General features: G+C 40.5%; 1 protein-coding gene across 17 annotated transcripts in view; it reads right to left on the reverse strand.

Moving 5' to 3' along the window:
- Nucleotides 1–19,316, reverse strand: part of jade1 (jade family PHD finger 1) — a 49,300-nt gene extending 29,984 nt beyond the window's left edge. Inside the window, exons 1-5 of one of the 17 annotated variants that reach the window (XM_088630330.1) lie at nucleotides 19,296–19,315; nucleotides 6,509–6,599; nucleotides 5,344–5,460; nucleotides 4,564–4,649; nucleotides 1,729–1,886 (exon numbers count right to left, since the gene is read on the reverse strand). In XM_088630330.1, the coding sequence (XP_088486456.1) occupies nucleotides 1,729–1,886; nucleotides 4,564–4,649; nucleotides 5,344–5,460; nucleotides 6,509–6,557 (410 nt within the window). In that variant the 5' untranslated portion in view covers nucleotides 6,558–6,599; nucleotides 19,296–19,315. The other 16 variants (XM_088630276.1, XM_088630295.1, XM_088630259.1 and 13 more) reach the window with 16 other exon arrangements.
- Nucleotides 19,317–20,117: the final 801 nt, after the last annotated feature.

A 20,117-nucleotide genomic window follows, 5' to 3' on the forward strand; every position in this document is an offset into this window, starting at 1 on the left:
AATTAGACTAAAAGCACTGGCTAAAAATAATGCTTCACACCCCCTGCCCCATACTGTATCATCACGTCCTGCCAGAGGATCATCAAAGGTCGAAGTTCACTCATCTACACCACCATCTACAGGTTTACTACATTTTATTGTAGTTTCATCCATATAAAGGCAATGGTTTACTTATGGCCACCAATACAGTAATGGCTTTCCACAGGTATTAAAGAAACCCCCCAAGTATCTTTATTGCTAAGATGATGGTTCTTTGCATTTGTAAGTTCATTCCGAAAAAATGAAATCCAAGTTAGAGTTTCTGATGCCCTCTCAAAATTTACACATTACAGATTTTTTCATCCATTATTTAGATGAGAAGTCAACTGAGAAGCAACCGTCATTTATAACGATAATCTGGAGACTACTCATTTATGCAGCAGGGGATTTACAAGAGCAATTCTGAGTGAAGCACTCTGCTCCTTTCTCCTCTTACAATTCTACACAAAATCTAGAGCTAAAAGGGAAATGGGTAATATAGAGTACTACAGGGCTCCTGATTTCAAAATGTCTTGAGGATAAGTGACGAAAGCTTTCATTTACCTCATTTTTACAGAGCTACTAGAGAAGCCAAAACGCATTTCAGAATTTCTCCCTTTCCTTCAGTACCTAATCACTCTGAGACAGTACGAGTTTGAACTGCACAAAAATAAAAATTGCAGTAACAATCACACCACGGGAAGAAATGACAGCAGAAACAGGGCTGGATATTTGCTTTCAAATCTGAAGTAGGACAAATTACAACATTTCCTCAATTAGCACTGGTTTGCAATAGTGCTCTTTGTCCTGGTCATTACTTTTATTACTCCACAGACATTCTAGTTTTATAGAGATCTATATCTCTATAAAAGGCTGGAGTTTTGCTTCCTACTGCTGTAAATGTATGTGGTGAAGGCCAAACTCAAGGAAAAACTGCACAAGCTCCCCAGCCAATGAGAGGCATGACACACATGTTTACGGTACGGACAGTCCCATCTGTATTCACCCTTCAAGAAGAAGTGTTAGCTTCCAAGAAGAAGCCACAGCCTGGCCCATCCTTGCCAATACAGCTACTCCCATCAGTTTCCCATGGCTGCCAAGTTGAAGGAGAGAAGGCGGATGGTCGATCTACACAAGCTCTGACTGAGTGTGTTGGTGCATAGCCAAATTATATGCATTTCTTATGTAACTAGGATTTAAAAATACTTTTTTTTCTTCTGTTTATAATGGATTTGTAACTAGATTCTGTTGTAAAAATGTAAGTAATGCCATAACCAATACCCCAATGAAGCCCTCATACATCACTCTCCATAAGAAATAGTGCTCCATCCCCAGTGAAACCATTCTAGAATTGCCTTTGGTAGCGGCGATTCCCACAGCACAGCTTTCATACTGGAAGGGACTGGAGCAAAGGGGAATTAGGGAAACCCCTCGCAACCACACATCTCATTGCAAACAAGTACTGTAACCAGGAAGATACATCTCAATAACCTCCGAGCTCCTGATGTCCAGTTTTCCCCATGAAGAGTGAAAGCAAAATTAAATACTGACACAAGCTAAGAAAGAATAACTGTAGCCTCCGCCTCAGCAGAAGCAAGCCTGACGTGACAGAAGTCACTGTCCGCTGGCAGAGGTGCAGTCGAACGGTGCCCTGTTCATCTCCGACCCCCCGCAGCTCTCGGGGGAGCCGGGGGAGCGAAGGGGACATACCTGACGACTGGCCACGGAATGGACTCGGGGCTGACTGGGACCTGAACGCCCTTCTCCCACTCCTGCCTCCAGGGGTCAGCCAGGATGTAGTAGTCTTCTGGGTTCAGCTGGTAGGAATCGTGCAGCTTCATAGCCGTGATCAGGTCTGTCCTGAACACCTGTAACAGACAGACCCAGCATTTGTATATCTTGGCTTCAAAGAATGGATAGTTACAGCACCACAAACTGTGAACGTGACAGCCCAAAAATAATTCTGCAGCAGAAATATCATTCTTTCCTAATTTCCTTCTCTCTCTTCATAGTTACACTGCCTTCAGCAACTTCATATATTCTTCTTTGTGAATTATAGTGTCTAGATAAAAAGAACTACTTCCCACGTTAAGTATGATGTGCAGTGATCAGGTAAATGTATTGAACAACATGCTGGAAGCCGGACCTACAGAGAGTACGGAGGCAGAACACAGCTGACTACCCTACACCAAGTGTTGATTTATCAATTGGGAATTGTGGTGCATAACGATAATAGCAAGGAAAGCCGTAGTAAGGGAAAAGGTTTCTAAACATGTCTCTTAACAAATATGGAATGCATTAGCTGTAAGGCTACAAAGAACTGTGCTTGTGGCTTTCCATTCTGTGCACATTCTAAAGTGGTTTCCTGTTTTTCACTGGCTTCTTAAGAAGGATCTGCTGAATTGTGATGGGTACAGGCATGCCTGAAAACAGCATTGTCCAAAGTCCTGACAGGCTATACTACTACCTTCCCTTCTCAGGGCCAATGTTATTACTGCAGTCGTAGTCATCCATTCCCTTGCTAAAGCAATTCATACTGAAATACTGATGTTCAAGCATATTATTGGTTTGGAGAAGGGATAATGTCCTCAAGGACCAACAGCACTAATTCAAACATTTACAATGTACTGTAAATATCCTCATTTATTATTCTTGCTGCTATTTGCAGATCTTCTGAAAATAGTTCCCATTTAATACAATGTTTGCTCTGTACTTTAGCAATTGCTATTGCAGTTTCCCTTTCTTTGAGGCTTAGAACTTAAATGTTGTAGACAAGGCCAATATTCCCTGGAACAATATTTGGGATAATACAGACTTTGCCTTCAAAAATACTAAACATTGAATGATCCACTTAAATTCCCTTAACTCAGAGGATCTGACCCCTGACACTAGGAGACACTGTCTCCTGAAGATCGTTTAAAACACTCTGTCCATGGAGCATGTGGACACAATTTTACAAGTCCTAGGAGTGTGAAGATGTTGCGTTCTGGGAACATTTGTCCATTATTATTAAACAGGGATATTACTCTTGCTGGACGATAACTGCAATCGGAGCAGCAGAAAGTGATCTGGCTGACTGGTCTGACTGTAGCTACAAACTGGGGGTCTCTGCATCCCCCCTTCTGGCCTCAGAGGGTCCCAGCCTGTCCTGACAGTATTGCAGTGGAGCTCTTGACCGCTGTGATCCTTGATGCCAGTAGGGAGGAAAGTGGAGGCTTGATGTCATTCTGTGGATGATGAGGATGATGGGTGGAGGAGTGCTCGTGAGGTACTGCTTATTGCATTTGAAAAACTAAAATTTGTTAAAAAAAAGGTACTGTCTACTGAAGACCAAACACTTTTTGGTCAACTTTGTTATTGCTTTGGAGCACATAAAACAGTAGCCTTTTAAAATTGATTATCTGAAGAAGTTGAACTAATATGTAATAAAAGAGTGTGAATCCGTGAAATTGAATACAATTAATTCATAACATTTTCTATATACCATGGCAACTTGCATACTGTGTCCCCATATCATTTATGCTTTAAAATATTTTTGTCTAACATTTCATTGTCGCTGGGTAAAAGAATTATGAACTACATGCTATAACAAATGGTCTTTATTTAGTTCTCTGTTTAAAGTCTCAAACCAAAACCACGAAGCACATACATACTATCAGAAATGTAAGTTTGCCACAATCAGCTTTTTTTTTTACTGAATTACACAAGATGCCTTTAGTAGTTTACCCAGAACTCTGCCAGACTCAGATAAAGCTTTATCTACGTTTCCTGGCTGCTGTATTAAGAACTACATCAAATGTGCTGGGTAGGTTTATGTTTTAACAAACTCTCTGCCACAGTATTCAAGCATTAAGTCTCTCTTGAATATACATGTATGAAAGCTGACATTCCTTTTGTCTCCATTAGGTTTTCAAGAATGTATCATCATCTCTGGTGCAATGGGGTACACAATTTCAACAACCTTAGTCCCTTATAACCTAAGGCAGTTAACTAATCAAACCACAGCATGAAGTTCCAAGACTGCTCAGCCAGTTAAGACCAATCGTGTGCCATATTAATTTAGGGGAATTACGAGTACAACACAATACATCGTCACCCTGTGCTAGCCACCATGGTCACTAGCATTCTTCTATTCTGAACATTCACACTGCTTTGCAGTCAAACACTGTGTAACTAACCCAATACAATTTTAATGGGTATTATTACCCTGGGCACTAGCTAAATGACACATGACAATAATACAGAAACCTAATGACCACATTGCTTTACTACAGTATTTTATAACTGGGAATTTTCTTAATGCGCCATGGTTTTCTTATTAGTGGAGACAATTCTTATACATTCTTTCTTTGCTTTAACATCTTCTCAACCTTGGTACCACGGTTGCAATAACATTTCATCACATTAGAACTTGTTAGAAAGCGTTTAAAACTAGTGCTAGCATAACACCTGTAAGTTATGCTCCTAATGAATGTATATCTCACCAAATAAACTGTGCTGAGAAAGAAGCTGCTGCTCTTTACACTAGTCCAAAGCAGGGCATACCTCGGACGGTTTTCTATCTTCACTTCTGGACCACGAATTCCTCCTGTGCTGAGATTTGGAATGCTGTGACCAAGAGGTAGAATGACCTAAGAAAGAAACAAAAACACAAAAAATTAGAAATAACAACATTCAACAGTTCATCTGCCCTTTTAACCTAATTTAAACTGATGCAACTGTCTGAAGAACAGACAATTCTATTCTTATATTACCCCATTAATTATGGTAACTGTATTTCAGCAAATAATCTGAACTTCTAAGCATCAGAAACCGATACAATCCACAAATCGTGCCCTGTTTTACCCACTTATCTTCAAATAAAGGTGAATGGATGCCAGCTACTAGGAAGACCATGATGCACATGTTGTTTTTCCACCTAGATTAAACCTTTAGTTAAAATCTTATTCCAGTCATTAACAGCAAGCTTTTGTGTTTTTGTAAAGGCCATCTAACGGTCCAAATAAAAAAAATGAACTGTTTTGTAATAACACCTGAAAGATGGAGCCAACAATAGAAGCATGTGTCCTACTGAGTTGAGGACCAGGCTCAGCCTGAGCTCAGGAAAGGCAGCAGGCCTGCTGTACTGTAACACAGAGAAAGGACCCCTTGTTTTGTGCCTGTCCCTTCCCTTGTAAACCATGCAGCTTGTCCTGTCCATTTCCAAAACAGGCACCTCTAAAGAGCCACCATCAGTCTTCTGGGTGGAGTATCCTGACAGTCAAGGAAGCAAAAACTGGTTTTTACTTAAAACCCCTACATGACACCTCGCTTCTCTTTCCTAACCTGCAGACATTTCTTTGAGTGTCCAAATGAGACGCTTCCCTCTTGTTCCTCTCTGTCTTTCCGTGGGAACTTCTGCTTTCTTTCTCTCTTTCCTATTTTTACCTCTTTTTTGCTCTCCTAGTTATGAAAAAAATATAATATTACTTTAAATACTGTAGGGTTCACAAACTGAAAAACCACTAAAAACACTACAGTAAATATACGATACCACATCACCCCACCTGTGTGCAACCAGGCTCAGGCGTTTTGTTTAATAACCACATCCTGCCCTAGATTTTGCCCATTTCTTAAACTTGTGTGTATTATTATACATTAAATTATTATTAGAATTTTTTAATTTATTTTCCAAGACAACTCCACATACAGAATAATCTCATGCTGTCTACTTATGAAGCACTTATCAAGCATTGTACCAAAAAATAAAACACTACACTAAAACATAATTCAACTGAGGTGTCTGACAGGAAACACTCGCAGGACTAATTTCCTTTCCTCTCTTCTGTTCTTTCAACATTGCAGGTGTTGGTTCAGGATCCCCGATTTTTCAGATTACAGTTCTACAAGCGAACGAATAGTTCATCAGTGGAGGATACACAGCAGTGCACTTTAAGGAAATCCAGCATGGAGCAGCTACACTGTCATTTACAGAAATCACAGCAACACAGTACAACCCGACCTCTGTAAGGAAGCCAAAACAAACAAGTGTCACTGGTCTTTAACTGCATTTAAGAGCTTGCTGAGGCTTAGACTGCATGAGATAATGCAGTATATAAGCTGGTCTATGTAAGCAAACTGGATGAGACCAGCAAGCTGAAAAAAAAAGCTTACTGACAAGCATGTATAAAAATAAGGCACAATGAATGTGTATGAAAGACCTCTTCAGGACAATGCTTAAATGATGGTCTAATTTTATACATCCCAATAATTATCATATGGGAAGTCCTATGAAAGACAACAGCAGTCAAATTTATCTGTATGCTATGTATGCTAGTAAAGCCCCCCCTCCCAATATGAACCACTCAGTCACCCACTGACACTGCACTGCCTCCTACCAGAGCCTGGCACCTGTCACCAGTCCCATGTAGGTGGCGGAGATGCTGCAGGGAATGGACTGCTTACATCTCCAACCAAAGGAACAGCCACTGAAGAGCAAGTCTGCACTTACTTCCATTGTCAGAGTCCTCGCTGCTGCTGGGAAGTCGACTACGTTTCATGGTCTCCAGTCTAGAGGTTAAGACGAGGTCCCGTGTACAGAGCTGTGATGAAAAGGAAGGATGAAACTTGAAAATAAGCAACAATAAACAGTAAAGGCATAAAAAGCTCACAGCAGAGCCTTGTGATCTACTGGAAGTGATCAGAGTGTTCAGAGCTCTCCAAACACAAGTGATTCTGATGAAATCTCCACAATCTGCTCTAGACGAAACAGAAAACAAATTATACATAGCGAAGTATCTATCATTGTGATAAAAGGAGAGAACTTTCTTCCAAGAAACACAGAAAGACCCACAAAGAACAGCACCCAGTTGAATCACTAGCAAATGAGTAACTCATTTATTTAGTACTTGCTTAAAACTGACATTATTTGCAACAACTGTGTACTGTCACCCTCAAGACAGAAGTGGTTCTGCAAAGATGTTTCTAACAAAGTCACAAAAATCAGATGCTGGTGATAAGCTTCCTGAAAATGTTTCTAATTCTAAAGCCTGTAACCATGACCTAACAACTATGCTTTCATAAAGACTGAAAATGCAATTTTAACAAAATTAAATATACCACTTATGCTCACCTGAAGTAGATCTTTTAACTCACCTTTCAGAATTAAAAGTAGTTTATGAAACGCTTTTAAAAGCCAAACCAACAAAACCTTTTAGATATTTTGGACTATCTGTTATACAGTATGTGGGTCTAATCCTGGAACTACTGTACATCTCTGCCACCAGAATAGGTACAATACCACTTAACACTGCTGTCAGAAGACTGGGAAACAGTACAGGGTAAAAATAATATTTTTCAGAAGGTCTGTGAGATGTCCTCAACATGGTGAATACAATACCATGTTATTTTTTTCAGAAAGCAAATGACATTTCAGATTCAGGTTTCTCCAAATTTTCAATAACATGAATCTTATTGGCTGGGGAAGAGTCCGAGGTTAAAGGGAGAGTTTGCAAGACACTCCCATGACATTCAGTCAGGTAGTCAAGTGTGTACTGAAGACTCAATTCACTGCATTTCCAAAGCCTTTATCAAGGAACAATTTTATAAGCGGCATATTTTTCACAGCCTCTGGGCATTTTAAGACATAAAACATCTAAAACATTTTAACCCAACAGGGAACAGTTTGTGTCTCTTTGTATATATGCTTTTTAGGATGCACAGGCACTTCTATTGGAAAACAGTGTTTGAAATGAAACGGCCCCTTTCACCTAAAACTCTTCATTACAGATGCAATTCCACATATTATAACTTGGCAAGAAAGAGACACTTGAGCCTGAGGAAAGGGTCACTGAGAATCTAGAATCCTAGTAAAAAAAAAACAAAACATTCCACAAATATTGCTCTAAACCACAAAAATCAGCAGAATTCATTAAAACAACCAAACTTTATCAAAATAATCCTCAAGGGTTTTTGGTGCCAAAACCTTGTGAGATTCCACTTGGAGAGTAAGCCTTGTGAACACCTGACCGTGGAGCAAGTTGTACAGTGCAGATCAATTGGGAAAAGAGCAATAAAAGTAGTCAATACCTAGCATGTGATATCATAACAAATCAGCTTCACTGTGCAGTGGGAGACAGAAAGTGTCCCAAACATTCTGCTCTTCTGTTACAAAAGAGCACAGAGTCTGGCATTTGCAGTATTCCCGCATTCTACAATTCCTTTATGAAAGGCTTTAGATTATTGAAACGCACTGCTTTTCCAATTGTCTGATGTGAAGGGGTTTTCTGATAGCACATCTTAAGAGGGAGTTGGGACTACTGGCAGACAGATGCCCACTCTCTCCCCTCACACATCCTCCGTTTCTTTGCCTGATCTTCAGTACTGGAAGAATGATAGCCCAACGTTTTCTACCTGTATCATAATCCCGGCCCTTATGACAAACACGCTCATTGTATGATGTATCACTTATTTCATCAAATAAAGATAAGGATTCCAGTAGTGTCCATTTTCAATTTTACAAAAAATGAATGCTTTTGACGCATAATGTAAGAGTTGATCTTAAACAACTGTTTTGGAGATGACTAACTTTTGATTCATTAAATAAAACACTATACCAACAAATTGTGCATCCTCAGTATTTTAACTCCCCACATCCCTCTATTTTTAATTATGTGCATAAATAATAAAAATAATGTTAAACTTCACTTCATTTTTAATTGGTAAGCTTAACACCTACCTCTCTTTCACATTCACTATAAAATACTTCAAGTAGTTTAGCTGTGTCACCATGCACAGGCTGCAAAGCAACAAGTTGAAGGTTTATTCCATGTTGGAAAGAGAAGAAAGGAAACAACGTTTCGGCTGTGGAGCCTTCTTAGGCTGTGTGTGTTGCTCACACCTGAAGAAGGCTTCACAGCCAAAACGTTGTGTTTCCTTTCTTGTCTTTTCAGCATGGAATAAACCTTTAACTTGTTCATTATAGAGTGATTGTCCCACAATGAAGACAGACTAGTCTCTCATCCGCTATCCGAACCTGGAAAAAAGTGCAATAAGCTACTGTAATATTTTACAACATTTTATGGGGATAATACGTAGGATTTTATATACAATAACACAGGGGAGACAATCCAATTTAAAGCAGCCGTAGGTGTGTTAGAGAGATACCACTGATCACCACATGCCTGCAGAGAAAAGGGATACCTGCATGACACAAGGCAGAAAAATATCTTTGAAAAGACTCCTATTACCTTTCACTAAATATTTAGTTATTACCTGCCCACTCAATATGCGACAGTATCAATTCCCATAATCTCTTTAGAGGTTCCAGCAGTACTACTCTCAATGGGATTTGAGGATGATGCAGGGATGTGGAGTTTTTTGTGGTGATATTTACAATTGTTTAAGGAGAAAGAACCTGTACAGTTCTGAACTCAAACCACAATTAATGGACCATCCATTTATTAACATAAACCTGCGTATTCCTCGTAGGGTCCTGGCCTGTCCTGGAAGCAGAGTACACAAGATGGCTCTATACTCCACACAGCCCACTGCTGAGTGCTCATGCACACAAACGGGGGGATGATGTCTAGACACCAACCTCTCTAGCCTTTGGAAGGTGGAAAGAAAGCAGAGCTCCTACAGAAAGCCCCCTTGAACCTGGAGAGAACATGCAATCTCCACACAGAAGGTGCACCTGTGAAATTGAACCCAGGACCACAGACTTGTGAGGCAGCAGTACTAACCAAGATGCCACACATTCCTCACAAAAAACCAAAACAAATGTGGTGTACTTTGTTGTTCAACATTACAAACTCAACTTAATGAGTCAGTGAAATTTCTATTGTTGTTTCAAGTTTAATTTAAATTTGAACTAACTGCAATGCAATGAACATAGCAGTTAAATATTTTCAGCACACAGAAAAAGACAACGAGTGAAGTTAAGAACATTTTTACTGCACTACACTGGCTGTAAAACAAACCCACAGTACTGCAATGTCTTGCTAAAAACTTCAAGCAGCCTTAATAGGGCAGAATGCTTCTGTAAGCACAAAACCAACACTGCCCAATCAAGACGAAAATCCCAGCTTTTTCTCTTCACCAGTGGTTCCCCACCTTGGAGGAACACTGTTTTTCACAATGACCTCTAATTATCCATTTAATTGGAGATTATCAGATCATCTTGCGTTGTTTCGACTTTTATAAAACGTTTCTTGGGTCAGTCCCTCGTGTGATTAATGCCCTACTTCAAGGGTATTGTTGCCAACAACTTCAGCCTACAGAACTTTCATTGCCTCTCCTAAACTTGTTTCTGATTAAATGACTCTTAACTAGCAGAACAGCCACAGGTGGGAGTAACACAGGATGAGACACTCCCACGATGATCATTTCTTCCTTCTGCATTGGTCTAATTGGTTCTATTTCAGGCAACACTCCCTGGATAAGGGCTAAGTTCTAAAACACAGAAATTCCTACTGGGCCGATACCAATTACAAACCCCATTTGGCTTTCCGAGAGTTTAAACAAATTTGCAAATATGTCCCAAACACAAAACTGAAATTAGCCTGGAATTAAGAACTTGGCTGGAGCAAAATGCAGAAGGTACAGTATTCTTCTAGGATCAGGGTTGAGAACCACTACCTAAGCTGTACCGAATTCATCAACTATTTCATTTTCCCTCACATCTTAACCCCAGAATGTCACAGTCAAGATGCTGAACTGGCACCTGATCCTCCTTAAGAAAAACCTACTCCAATATCCTACCAGAATATTCTTCTATAGCAATCTCTCTCTTTCTCTGGGGAAAGCACTTACCTTGCTGACCTGAATTTCTATAACAAGGAAAACGGACACCACAGTATTGTTTATTCTTTACAGGACAAACTTGGATATGCCAACTTTAGGGTTCACAAAAGCAAACAGACTGCAAGTGACTGCTGCTTATAATGAAAATCCTTCTGATTACAAACCATTAAGGCAATCTTCACTAACCCGCTAGAGAAAAAGCTGAACTGGGATCATATTTATTTATGTATGGAGAAGAAATGTGTGTTATACAAGCCTACAGCTAAAAACCATCCAAACAAAAACATTCGGAATACTGTTTCACCAAAAGGATAACAGTTGTGTTACACAAGAGTTCCTTAATGATTTGTGTCTTTGCAAAGTGACCGTGGTTTTCAGAAATAATTCCATAATACTGTATAGGTTCTATTTGCAATTTATTGTACAATAGCACGATACATTTCAGAAATTAGAAGATAATTCTGCCTGAATCAGGGTTGGAGAAAATATAATGAAATCATAGTGTTTCAAGGACTCCTTTCTATTAACTACACCACAGACAAAAAAACATTTATGATGCATCACAAAGCATAAAAGTTCCATAATCAAATAAAGCACAAAACTCTCAGCTAAAGAGTGAACCCATTTACTTTAATTCTCTTAAGGATGAAGACACAAAACAGATCCAAAAGGACATTTGCAGGAACATGTCTCTACTACCTTTCAAAGCAAAAATGCTCCATCTCTCCTTGATCTTTTCTCTAGCAAAATACCTCATGGTTATAACTACCAGTCAGACTAGACACCACAAGCATTATGGCAAACATTGCCTTTCCAATAACTACACACAAACAATCCTACATACTTCTACAGACTTCCACAGTATACAGTGACTAGCAAAAGCATTCACCTCCCTTTTTGATGAATTACAAATTATTTTCCTTTGTAGTTTTTGCTGACATTGAACTTCTTTCACATTTTCGTTAAAGTACTCAGTTTGAGCATGTACAGTATGTTTTGATTAAAAGTTATTCACCTGATCATGTTACCTTGAGAAATACTAACATTGTATGAACAATTGTACCACAGTAAGACGTGGCTGGAAGGGGATGAATACTTCTGCTAGGCAATGGATAAGCCATTTTCAATTCTGAAAATGGCTGGCTGTTCTACGTGTTTCTTGGAGTCCGTCTGTTTCTTTGTTACACTTTTCACTAAGGACTTATCACAGTCCCCAAAAACGTGTGTACTTCTAGCAAATCCCTGATCTTAACAAGGGTGTATAAAACATCAACAGCGCTCAACACCGAAAATGAGGAACACCTGCTTGCACTGCTACAGCCCTTTAAAAAAAAACGCCACTGGATGCTGTCGTCTGTGAGCACAGCTCAGACCGGTCCTGTCACGTCACGTCAGCTCAAACAAAAGCAACACCAAAATCAGAAGTGACAGTGTCAGTAAGTGGAGTCGCAGAGTTTCCCTCAGCGCTGAGGCAGGCCGCGCTGTGAACTTCTCCTGCGACAGCGTGAGTGGGGGAAACAGCAGCTCCTGGAATACTAACTCTGTGCAGAGACTATGTACCGCTTTCTGTTTATACAACTGTAGACTGGACCGAAAGGACAGAATAATACTTTTTTTAAAAACTGAATCCATAACGGAGGCTCAGGTGAAATATATAGGCGGAGCAGACCAGACTAAAGCCACTCACACTCAAGAATGTACTCAACTACAGGCGCATGAACAGTCAGGAGCTGAGCTGTAAATGCTCCTGAGTGGCAGTATCAATCACTGAATGATGATCAAGGTTTAACAAAATCCTCATCCTACATGCGCTTCTTCAGAACTGTATTCCCAGGCTGGTAATAAATGCCTATGTGGAAAAAGAAATGTGCTGATAGTTATTCGCACACCCTTTGTGTTTGGAGCACCTCTCTCAGCTCTCCAGTTTCTTTGCAATAATGAATTCCACTCCGATGTTCTCAGAATTATTCCACGTGGCAGCGGGTCGTGCATCTTGAGCCATTTTGATGCAGCTCATAATTTCTCTTTTAGCAGGTCCTTCAATTACACACATAATGTCACAGCTGTACATCTTTTCTTTCTTTCATTATTCATTGCAACTCGGTGGTGGCAGACGCATTTCTGCGCAAGCTTAGAGGTCAATTCAATATTTACTCAGGCAGCAGGAACGTTTTCACATAAGAAGACATGAACTTGAACAGCCCTTCGAAAAAGCACTTAAATTAATCTTCACAAAATACAAATAAAGCCTTGACAGCAGTTAACTGCTTGTGTGTAGAAAAAAAAACTTGACTTTTTTTCCTTTACCTGTTGCAAGTGTTTAGTGTATGTGCAGTGCAACATGGAAGGGATATGACACAAAGACACGTACTGTACTTTCCCAGACAAATGTGAAAATGACTTTTGCAAGTAAAAGCATCTTGTTATTAGAAGATGACCCTCTTGCTCAATGTAAAAAAAATCTATTTTGAAGAGATGCTGCCAAACTTCTCAAATGTGGACTATGATTTTCCACCAGGAAATGAGCTCAGGGAAAAGAGAAGCTTCAAAATTTCAGGCAGGATGGAGCATATCCACAATGTTTTACAAGGACTGAAACTCTGCAGCATTGAAACAAGCTTCTGTAAGTTGCTGTGCCGTGTGCAGATGTTGTTTCTCAGTGAACCTGCAAATGCAAAACTTAGTTCTCTGCACATCTGACTGATGAAAAGAAGAGTCTGTTAACCTGACTTCAACATTCAGACTCCAGTACCCAGCCAGTACAGTCCCTCACTTCACAGCTTTATCGTCAGTGAGTGTCACATACCTTACTGTCATCTATTCAGTGGTGTGATAAAATATCCACTTATTTACTTGTAGGTTGTCTGAAAATATTTGCCTGGTTGCTTTACAAAGCTCATTCCTCCCGGACCGCTTGAGGTCTGAGCAAAGCTGCTCTAATGTTTACCCCCATTCATCTTCCTGATCTCAGAACAAGATCCAAGCACAAAAGAAGTCTCCCTGAAATTCTGGCACTGAAGTTATACCTTCAAAGAGCAGGTCTGAACGGCAAGAGCTATTCAACACTGATCTGAAGCAACAAGACTTCTCTCACTTCAGCTCCACTGATCCACTAAATGAGTTCAGTTTCGGCAGTAATACAGAACACTAATCCTCTTCACATTCATGAAAAAGGACAAAAACAAACAAGGCAAACAAATATCCCCTAATAAATGTTTTCAAATGAAAACTACTGCCACCAACAATTGCCTTTAACCGCTGTTGCTTCCTAAGACATGGAAAGGCCCGTCCTAAAATCTAGTTCACAACCGCACGTAAAAACACAGAATGATAAGTGATCCAGCACTGACTGAAATAGTAAGGAATCCAAAAACCAAGGCTTTTCCCTGCCTACTGGCAAGACTCCATCATTTTCATAACAGAACGCTTCAGGAAAAGATTTTTTACTAGTCTAACCTACATCCGCTAACCAAATATGCCTGCACATTCCAGGCCTCATGCATTCCTCAGCCTGACTTGCGATCCTGACCAGGCTGTCTGGTTCACCAGGTGAGCACATGGGAGGCAGTGTCTATACCAGCCGCCTGTGCTAGAGACATTCCAGTGTGCAGCCTCTCGCAGTGGCAGAAACAGAGCTGGTTGGCAGGTCTGACTGCAGCTAAAAAGTTGCTGGCACTGCACAGAGAGCCTCTGCATTCTCTCTCTTGGCATCACTGGCTGCTGGCCTGGCTTGATATTATTTATACAGAGCTCTCGAGCTCTATGATCCATGCTCCAGCTCAGGGGAGGATGGAGATGTGGAAGCCTTGTGGCGTGGAGCCTCCACTGAAGCTGCATGACTATTCTGTGTGTCTGGTGCGAGGGACCACTGAGGGCGATGGTGGGGAGGTGAACAGGTGTTTTTATTTGCGCATTTTCCTTAAAACAAATTTTTGGGAACAAATCCGGCAAGCCTGGACTGTACTTCAAAGTCCCAAATGCTCTGGATGAGAGTTTGTAAGTTCAAAGGAAACAATAAAGTACTCTGTTCTCCGGTGGGCAGGCTCTGGCTGTGATGTAGACTCATCAGGCACAGCCGCTGCCGTCACGTACAATGTGATCCACAAAGCGTCCATTCCACAAACAATGAAACGGTATTATCCTGGGGCGGCTCTTTAAAGCTCCTTAGGCTCCCTGCTAGATGGCAGCCTCTTCCCCTTAACCAAGTCCACTTTTCCTACTCATTCTAAAACCTGAGCCCTACAAGTCAAGACTGTACTCCCCTTTCCAATCCTCCATATTAACCTCACAGGTATCGACTACAGGTAATTACGTTCTAACGACAGGTGTAAACATGGGATGTTCTGACGACTCAGCAAGGTAAAGGAGGGGGGAAACAATTCGGGAAAGCAAACTGCTACAGGGGATAATTACAACAATTTTCTAAACATGTGACAGGTCATAAAAATTACAATATATCATGACTGCAACAGCATTTGCACATGCAAATCTAACAATCTCATGCTGGCTCAGCTGCATAACTCAGCACCAAAGCTGACTATATTACAGGCAGGAAAGGAAGCCTCATAAAGAAATATCAAGTCTGAGTCAAGCTTATCACTCATGCTTCCACCTTTTATCAGTGCTTAGCAGTTAAACCTTTTTTTCTTTCATTTTGTCTTTCAGTTGGTAAAATGCACCCTGATGTTCAGATTACCGAGCGAGGTAGACTTCAACAAATACACGAATAGACCGGTGATTCAGACCAAAAATGTAAATTATAGTTCTGCCACCACCTATAATTTGTAGGATATGCTTATTTTTTTGCTAGCCCTTTTAATTGGAAACATATCACGTGAGTCACCTAGAACACATAACAAGATTTCTTATTTTTGAGTCAAATTCCTAAGCCTTGAAAAATCTGTGTTTTTCTACATAAACTTAACCATGCCTCCAGGATGGGACAGTGACTTCATAACAATATTTTTTCCTGTCCAGTAATACTTAATTTCCAGCATCTATAATTTACCCTGCTTCTCAATAAAAAAGCTGTATCATACTGTATATTTACATGTTTTATCAGGTTGAAAGGTATTTCGGAAAAGACTTCACCAAAAGCGATGCCCTGCTTGTTAAAGAGGGTGTGTGGTAAATACTGGTTACTGTCAGCTGTTTTACAGAACACACCTTTCAACCAGTCATCCCAGCTAAAGAGACATTATGACGTTACAGATAACAAACCCACTACATAACTGAACAAGCTGATCTAAGGCTTAAGTCAATATGATACATTCAGAGCATTATAAAATATGTAGAAAGACATTCAAACACTGTTTGGCTGCCGGAGGAGAATGAGTGACAAAATAAATTTCTATTCCAGGTCGTTTTAAACATCCACGACAGAAGAGGGCATTATTGTCACTACAGCTTTGAGACTCCTTTCCTAAATTTCAACTCCGCTCTCAACCTCCAAGTACACAACAACTGCTTCAAAATTGACTCATCTTCAGATTGGGTGGAAAAAACAACATTTGGCTAGTGGGTTACTACAGAACACCCATTTCTATTGCTCACCTTCATTTTCATGCCTAGTCGCAGTAGTTAGGCTGCATTAGGCATACTGATACAAGTCTGTCACTACACTAACAAAGTCCACCTAGAGGAACTTAAAATGAACACTGCAACAAACTAGAGGACACGAGTGGAACCTACATAAAAGTGCGTTTAAATCTAAAAAACAGCAGGCAGGCACGTCTTTATTCGAAGGTTTGTGGCGGGAGTACAACAAGCTATCCAACCATGTTGTTGATGCCTATACGCTGCATTCTTAAAAAAAAGGCTGGGTAAGATCCTCAGTTGAATTAACTACTATGAAACGGGTTAGATCGTCCAGATGTCCCCTTGTTTGTGACCATTCTTAGGTTCTTACCTGTCCGTCTCTCCCTCTTCCTTTACTTTATAACTCCTGTACCACGCTGCACGCTTTAGTCAATCTGACAACCCACCAGGCAAAACCCCTAATTGAAAACGAACCTGACTTTCACGAAACTCTTCACCACTCGGGGACGCACCATCAAAAGTACAGTAATAGCAGGAATATGAAAGAGAACCAGGCCAAGCGTACCGGGAACTGCACTCCTGTGTTAAAACCAACTCAAGTTACACGCAACTCAGTTAAGTGACACAGACTACACATGCCTCACTTGACGGAGAGCATCTCAAACGTGGACGATTTTTTAAGGGTCCACAAGACGCTTGAGGGACACAGTAAACGTGTCAGATCGTCAGTCCCAGGTCACAAACCCAACGTCATAAACCCAGGTGCAAAACGTGCTTGAGTCGCCCGGGCTGGACTTGACAGCTCTTGTGTCTCGGATACTGCTGCCCTCAGAACAAAAGCAAAAGCTGACGAGTTCTGCTTCTGCTCGAGTAACAAAACGAAATTCTTCCGAGGGCTCTGAGCAGACGCGCCTGGTGCTGCGTTCTTCTACAGTTCGCCGAAACCATCTAAAGAATAAATTAAAAATGATAATATAACTGTCAAACACCATTACACTCAGTCACTGGGAATACAATAAGTTAGCCTCTCACCCCCCTCACCCCCATAAAATCGATCTGCATGAAGCCACTCTAAGCTGCTTCTTCTTTCTTTACCATGCACAACGAAAAAAAAACACTGCAAATTAATATGAGAACAGATGCCGAAATATAAAGTTTGGGAAAGCCCGTTAGCAATGAAAACATGCCGCCTATATCGTTGGAAAGTCTCATTTCTCATTTGGCGGCTGGGGCACTATCATCTTCACTACATAGTAAAATCCCCGGTGTTGACTCTTCCTAGATGATTCTGGAATCCCTGGTGACGCAAGAAACTCCACCCCGCGCCTCGCTAATTCTGCTTCACTTCACACAGCCTTATCATCACTTTCCAGGGAAATGAAGAAACAAAAAGCAGTCGGAATGGTGTTCTGGGGGAAGGTTGCTAACGTAATACAAAACACACACAAAAAATCCAAATACCAAAAAAATAAAAAATATTAACCGGGATATTATTATCCAATGAACTGACTCCTTAAAATAAAAAAACTTTTGATGCACTGATAAAAATACACGAAACAAAGGCTACAGCGCCAGTCCAACGGATGCAGCGTGCACCGGGTAATTTATTTCAAAATGTAATTGCACCTGCTAACTCCACTTTGCCACGCCTCCATGTGTTCACACCGTTCAAAAATTGCATAATGTATGTTTTCCGTTGCATTTCATTCTGCAAGACGCCTTCTCCGTGCGGAGTGGCTGCAGAAGTCAAGTTACCCCGTTTATTTTTAATAAAGCTAGAAACCGGTAATGAAACTTTAAAAATGTCCTAGAAACCACCACACGGTATCAAAAAATCCTCACAGGTCCCCTTTGAAATAACAGCTTTCAAACTTTGAATCACAAGCGCTGTGTGCAAACTTTTGTGGGTTTTTGACCATCATTCGCATACAATGTTGATGCAACAGTCCTGCTGTACTGAAGAAAATGATGCCCGAAATTGCAGGCACACTGAGCAACAGCCCGGCTCGCACGTGTTCGGCGCAATTCTGTCAGGTCAGACTAGGGACACCCAGCGCGGCTGTTTAATTAATACACACGGGTACCTGAGGGAGTACAACTTGTCGTGCTTATCAGCACCTTTTCTGTTGAATGCCAAGACTTTTAGGCCAAACCATTCCACCTTAACAAAGATACCCGTTTTGAAAAGGGGGAACGAACGGACGTGCGACCACTGCAACGGCGTCACGCTTATCCCCTGTGGAAAACCTGTACCTCTATCCAGAAATCAAAATATTTCAACTACCCAGAACTACACCAAAGAAAACGCACACACGTCTGTTCTGAAAGATTAAGTTACCGGAAATACGCTGTAATTGTATTTCTCCGTGTAATAAAATAACTACGTTACAATTGGTTATAAATCTACAATTAATGTCCCGTTAAAATTTCAAACTGCAGACTGCACTCAGCGGATCCACCATATAAACTGTACATATCACTGCATCAGATCACTGGCAAGGAGGAACAACTAGAAAGAAAACTTATATATTTTATTTTACCCTTTCGTTTTTAAATCCAGTTAACTTTTTTTTCCTTTCTCTCTTTCTCTGGAAGAAGAAATGTTACTCTCTGGGACCCGGTCGGCAGCTCTGTCTCAGAACTGAATCTTTTGGCGCCATATTAATGACGTACTATATTATTTCCACCAGGCAGCGACCTTCGGCATTAAATAAAACTGCTGTAGCCTCCCAAACTCTAAGCGAAGGGGATTCAAGAAAAAGACAGCGACCCACGTTTTTACACGCCGTTTCAGCTAAATCTAATCAAATAAATGAGAAATGCGACTGTACCTACAGCAATGGCTGGCCGTGGCGGCGGTGTTTCTATGTAAGAAATGGTGCTAGGTTTATGAGTTCATGCAGCGGCAGATTGTAGCTCTCCTTCATACACAAACACTCTCTGACTGACGTTCTCACTTGTTATGGAGGAAGGACTCCGTGAATCAAACTCGTTTCTGGGTCACTGCCGCCACAGGAGGGAGCACTTTCATCCTAATCCTTGAACCAAGTTTACAGTAACTGGCGTCCCTTTCTGGGAGTGTGTGTGCGTGTGGGGGGACATTTAACTCTTTCAAAACTGAGAGCACTGAAGCAATGGTGAAAGTGCTAGTGCATTCGGGTTTTTTTCTCCATACCAAGGGATATTATTTATTATTTATTTCCCATTATGTTTTTTTTAGTTCTTAGACTAAAGTGATGTTTTTCTTAATTATCTTGACGTTGGTTTTGTTGTATGTAAAGCAATTGCTGAGAAGCAAAGTTTGCAAACTAACCTGCGCATTCATCACTATTACCAAAATACCCGATTATAACACATTAGCAAATATCTTAAATAGTGAATATAAGGTAAATACAACATATAAGTACAACATTTTTGGCAATGAGTTCTATTGTAAAGACGTTTTCCAATTTCTTCGTCCTAAATGAATTTTCTTTTGGCCTTCAATTATGACCTCATCTCCCTGTTTTGCTCCTGAATTTGACCCTGTCTATACACCTTAGATTTTAGATACTTGAATCAAATGACAATTGTCTATGTTCTACACCAAAGAGATGTAGTTTCTTTTGCCTGTAAGTGTTGGATAATACCCAGGGAACACAAGTTATTATTTTAGACTCTTCTGTGAACCTTTTCTAATGTAAAAACATTTTTGTACTATGCTGACCAGCTGAACACAGTATTCAAAACCAGGTTTTACTAGTGGATTGTAAAATTTAACCTTAACGTTGCTGAATTTA

Source organism: Lepisosteus platostomus, chromosome 1, assembly GCF_059453375.1.
Source record: "Lepisosteus platostomus isolate fLepPlt1 chromosome 1, fLepPlt1.hap1, whole genome shotgun sequence".
Classification (NCBI taxonomy): Eukaryota; Metazoa; Chordata; class Actinopteri; order Semionotiformes; family Lepisosteidae; genus Lepisosteus; species Lepisosteus platostomus.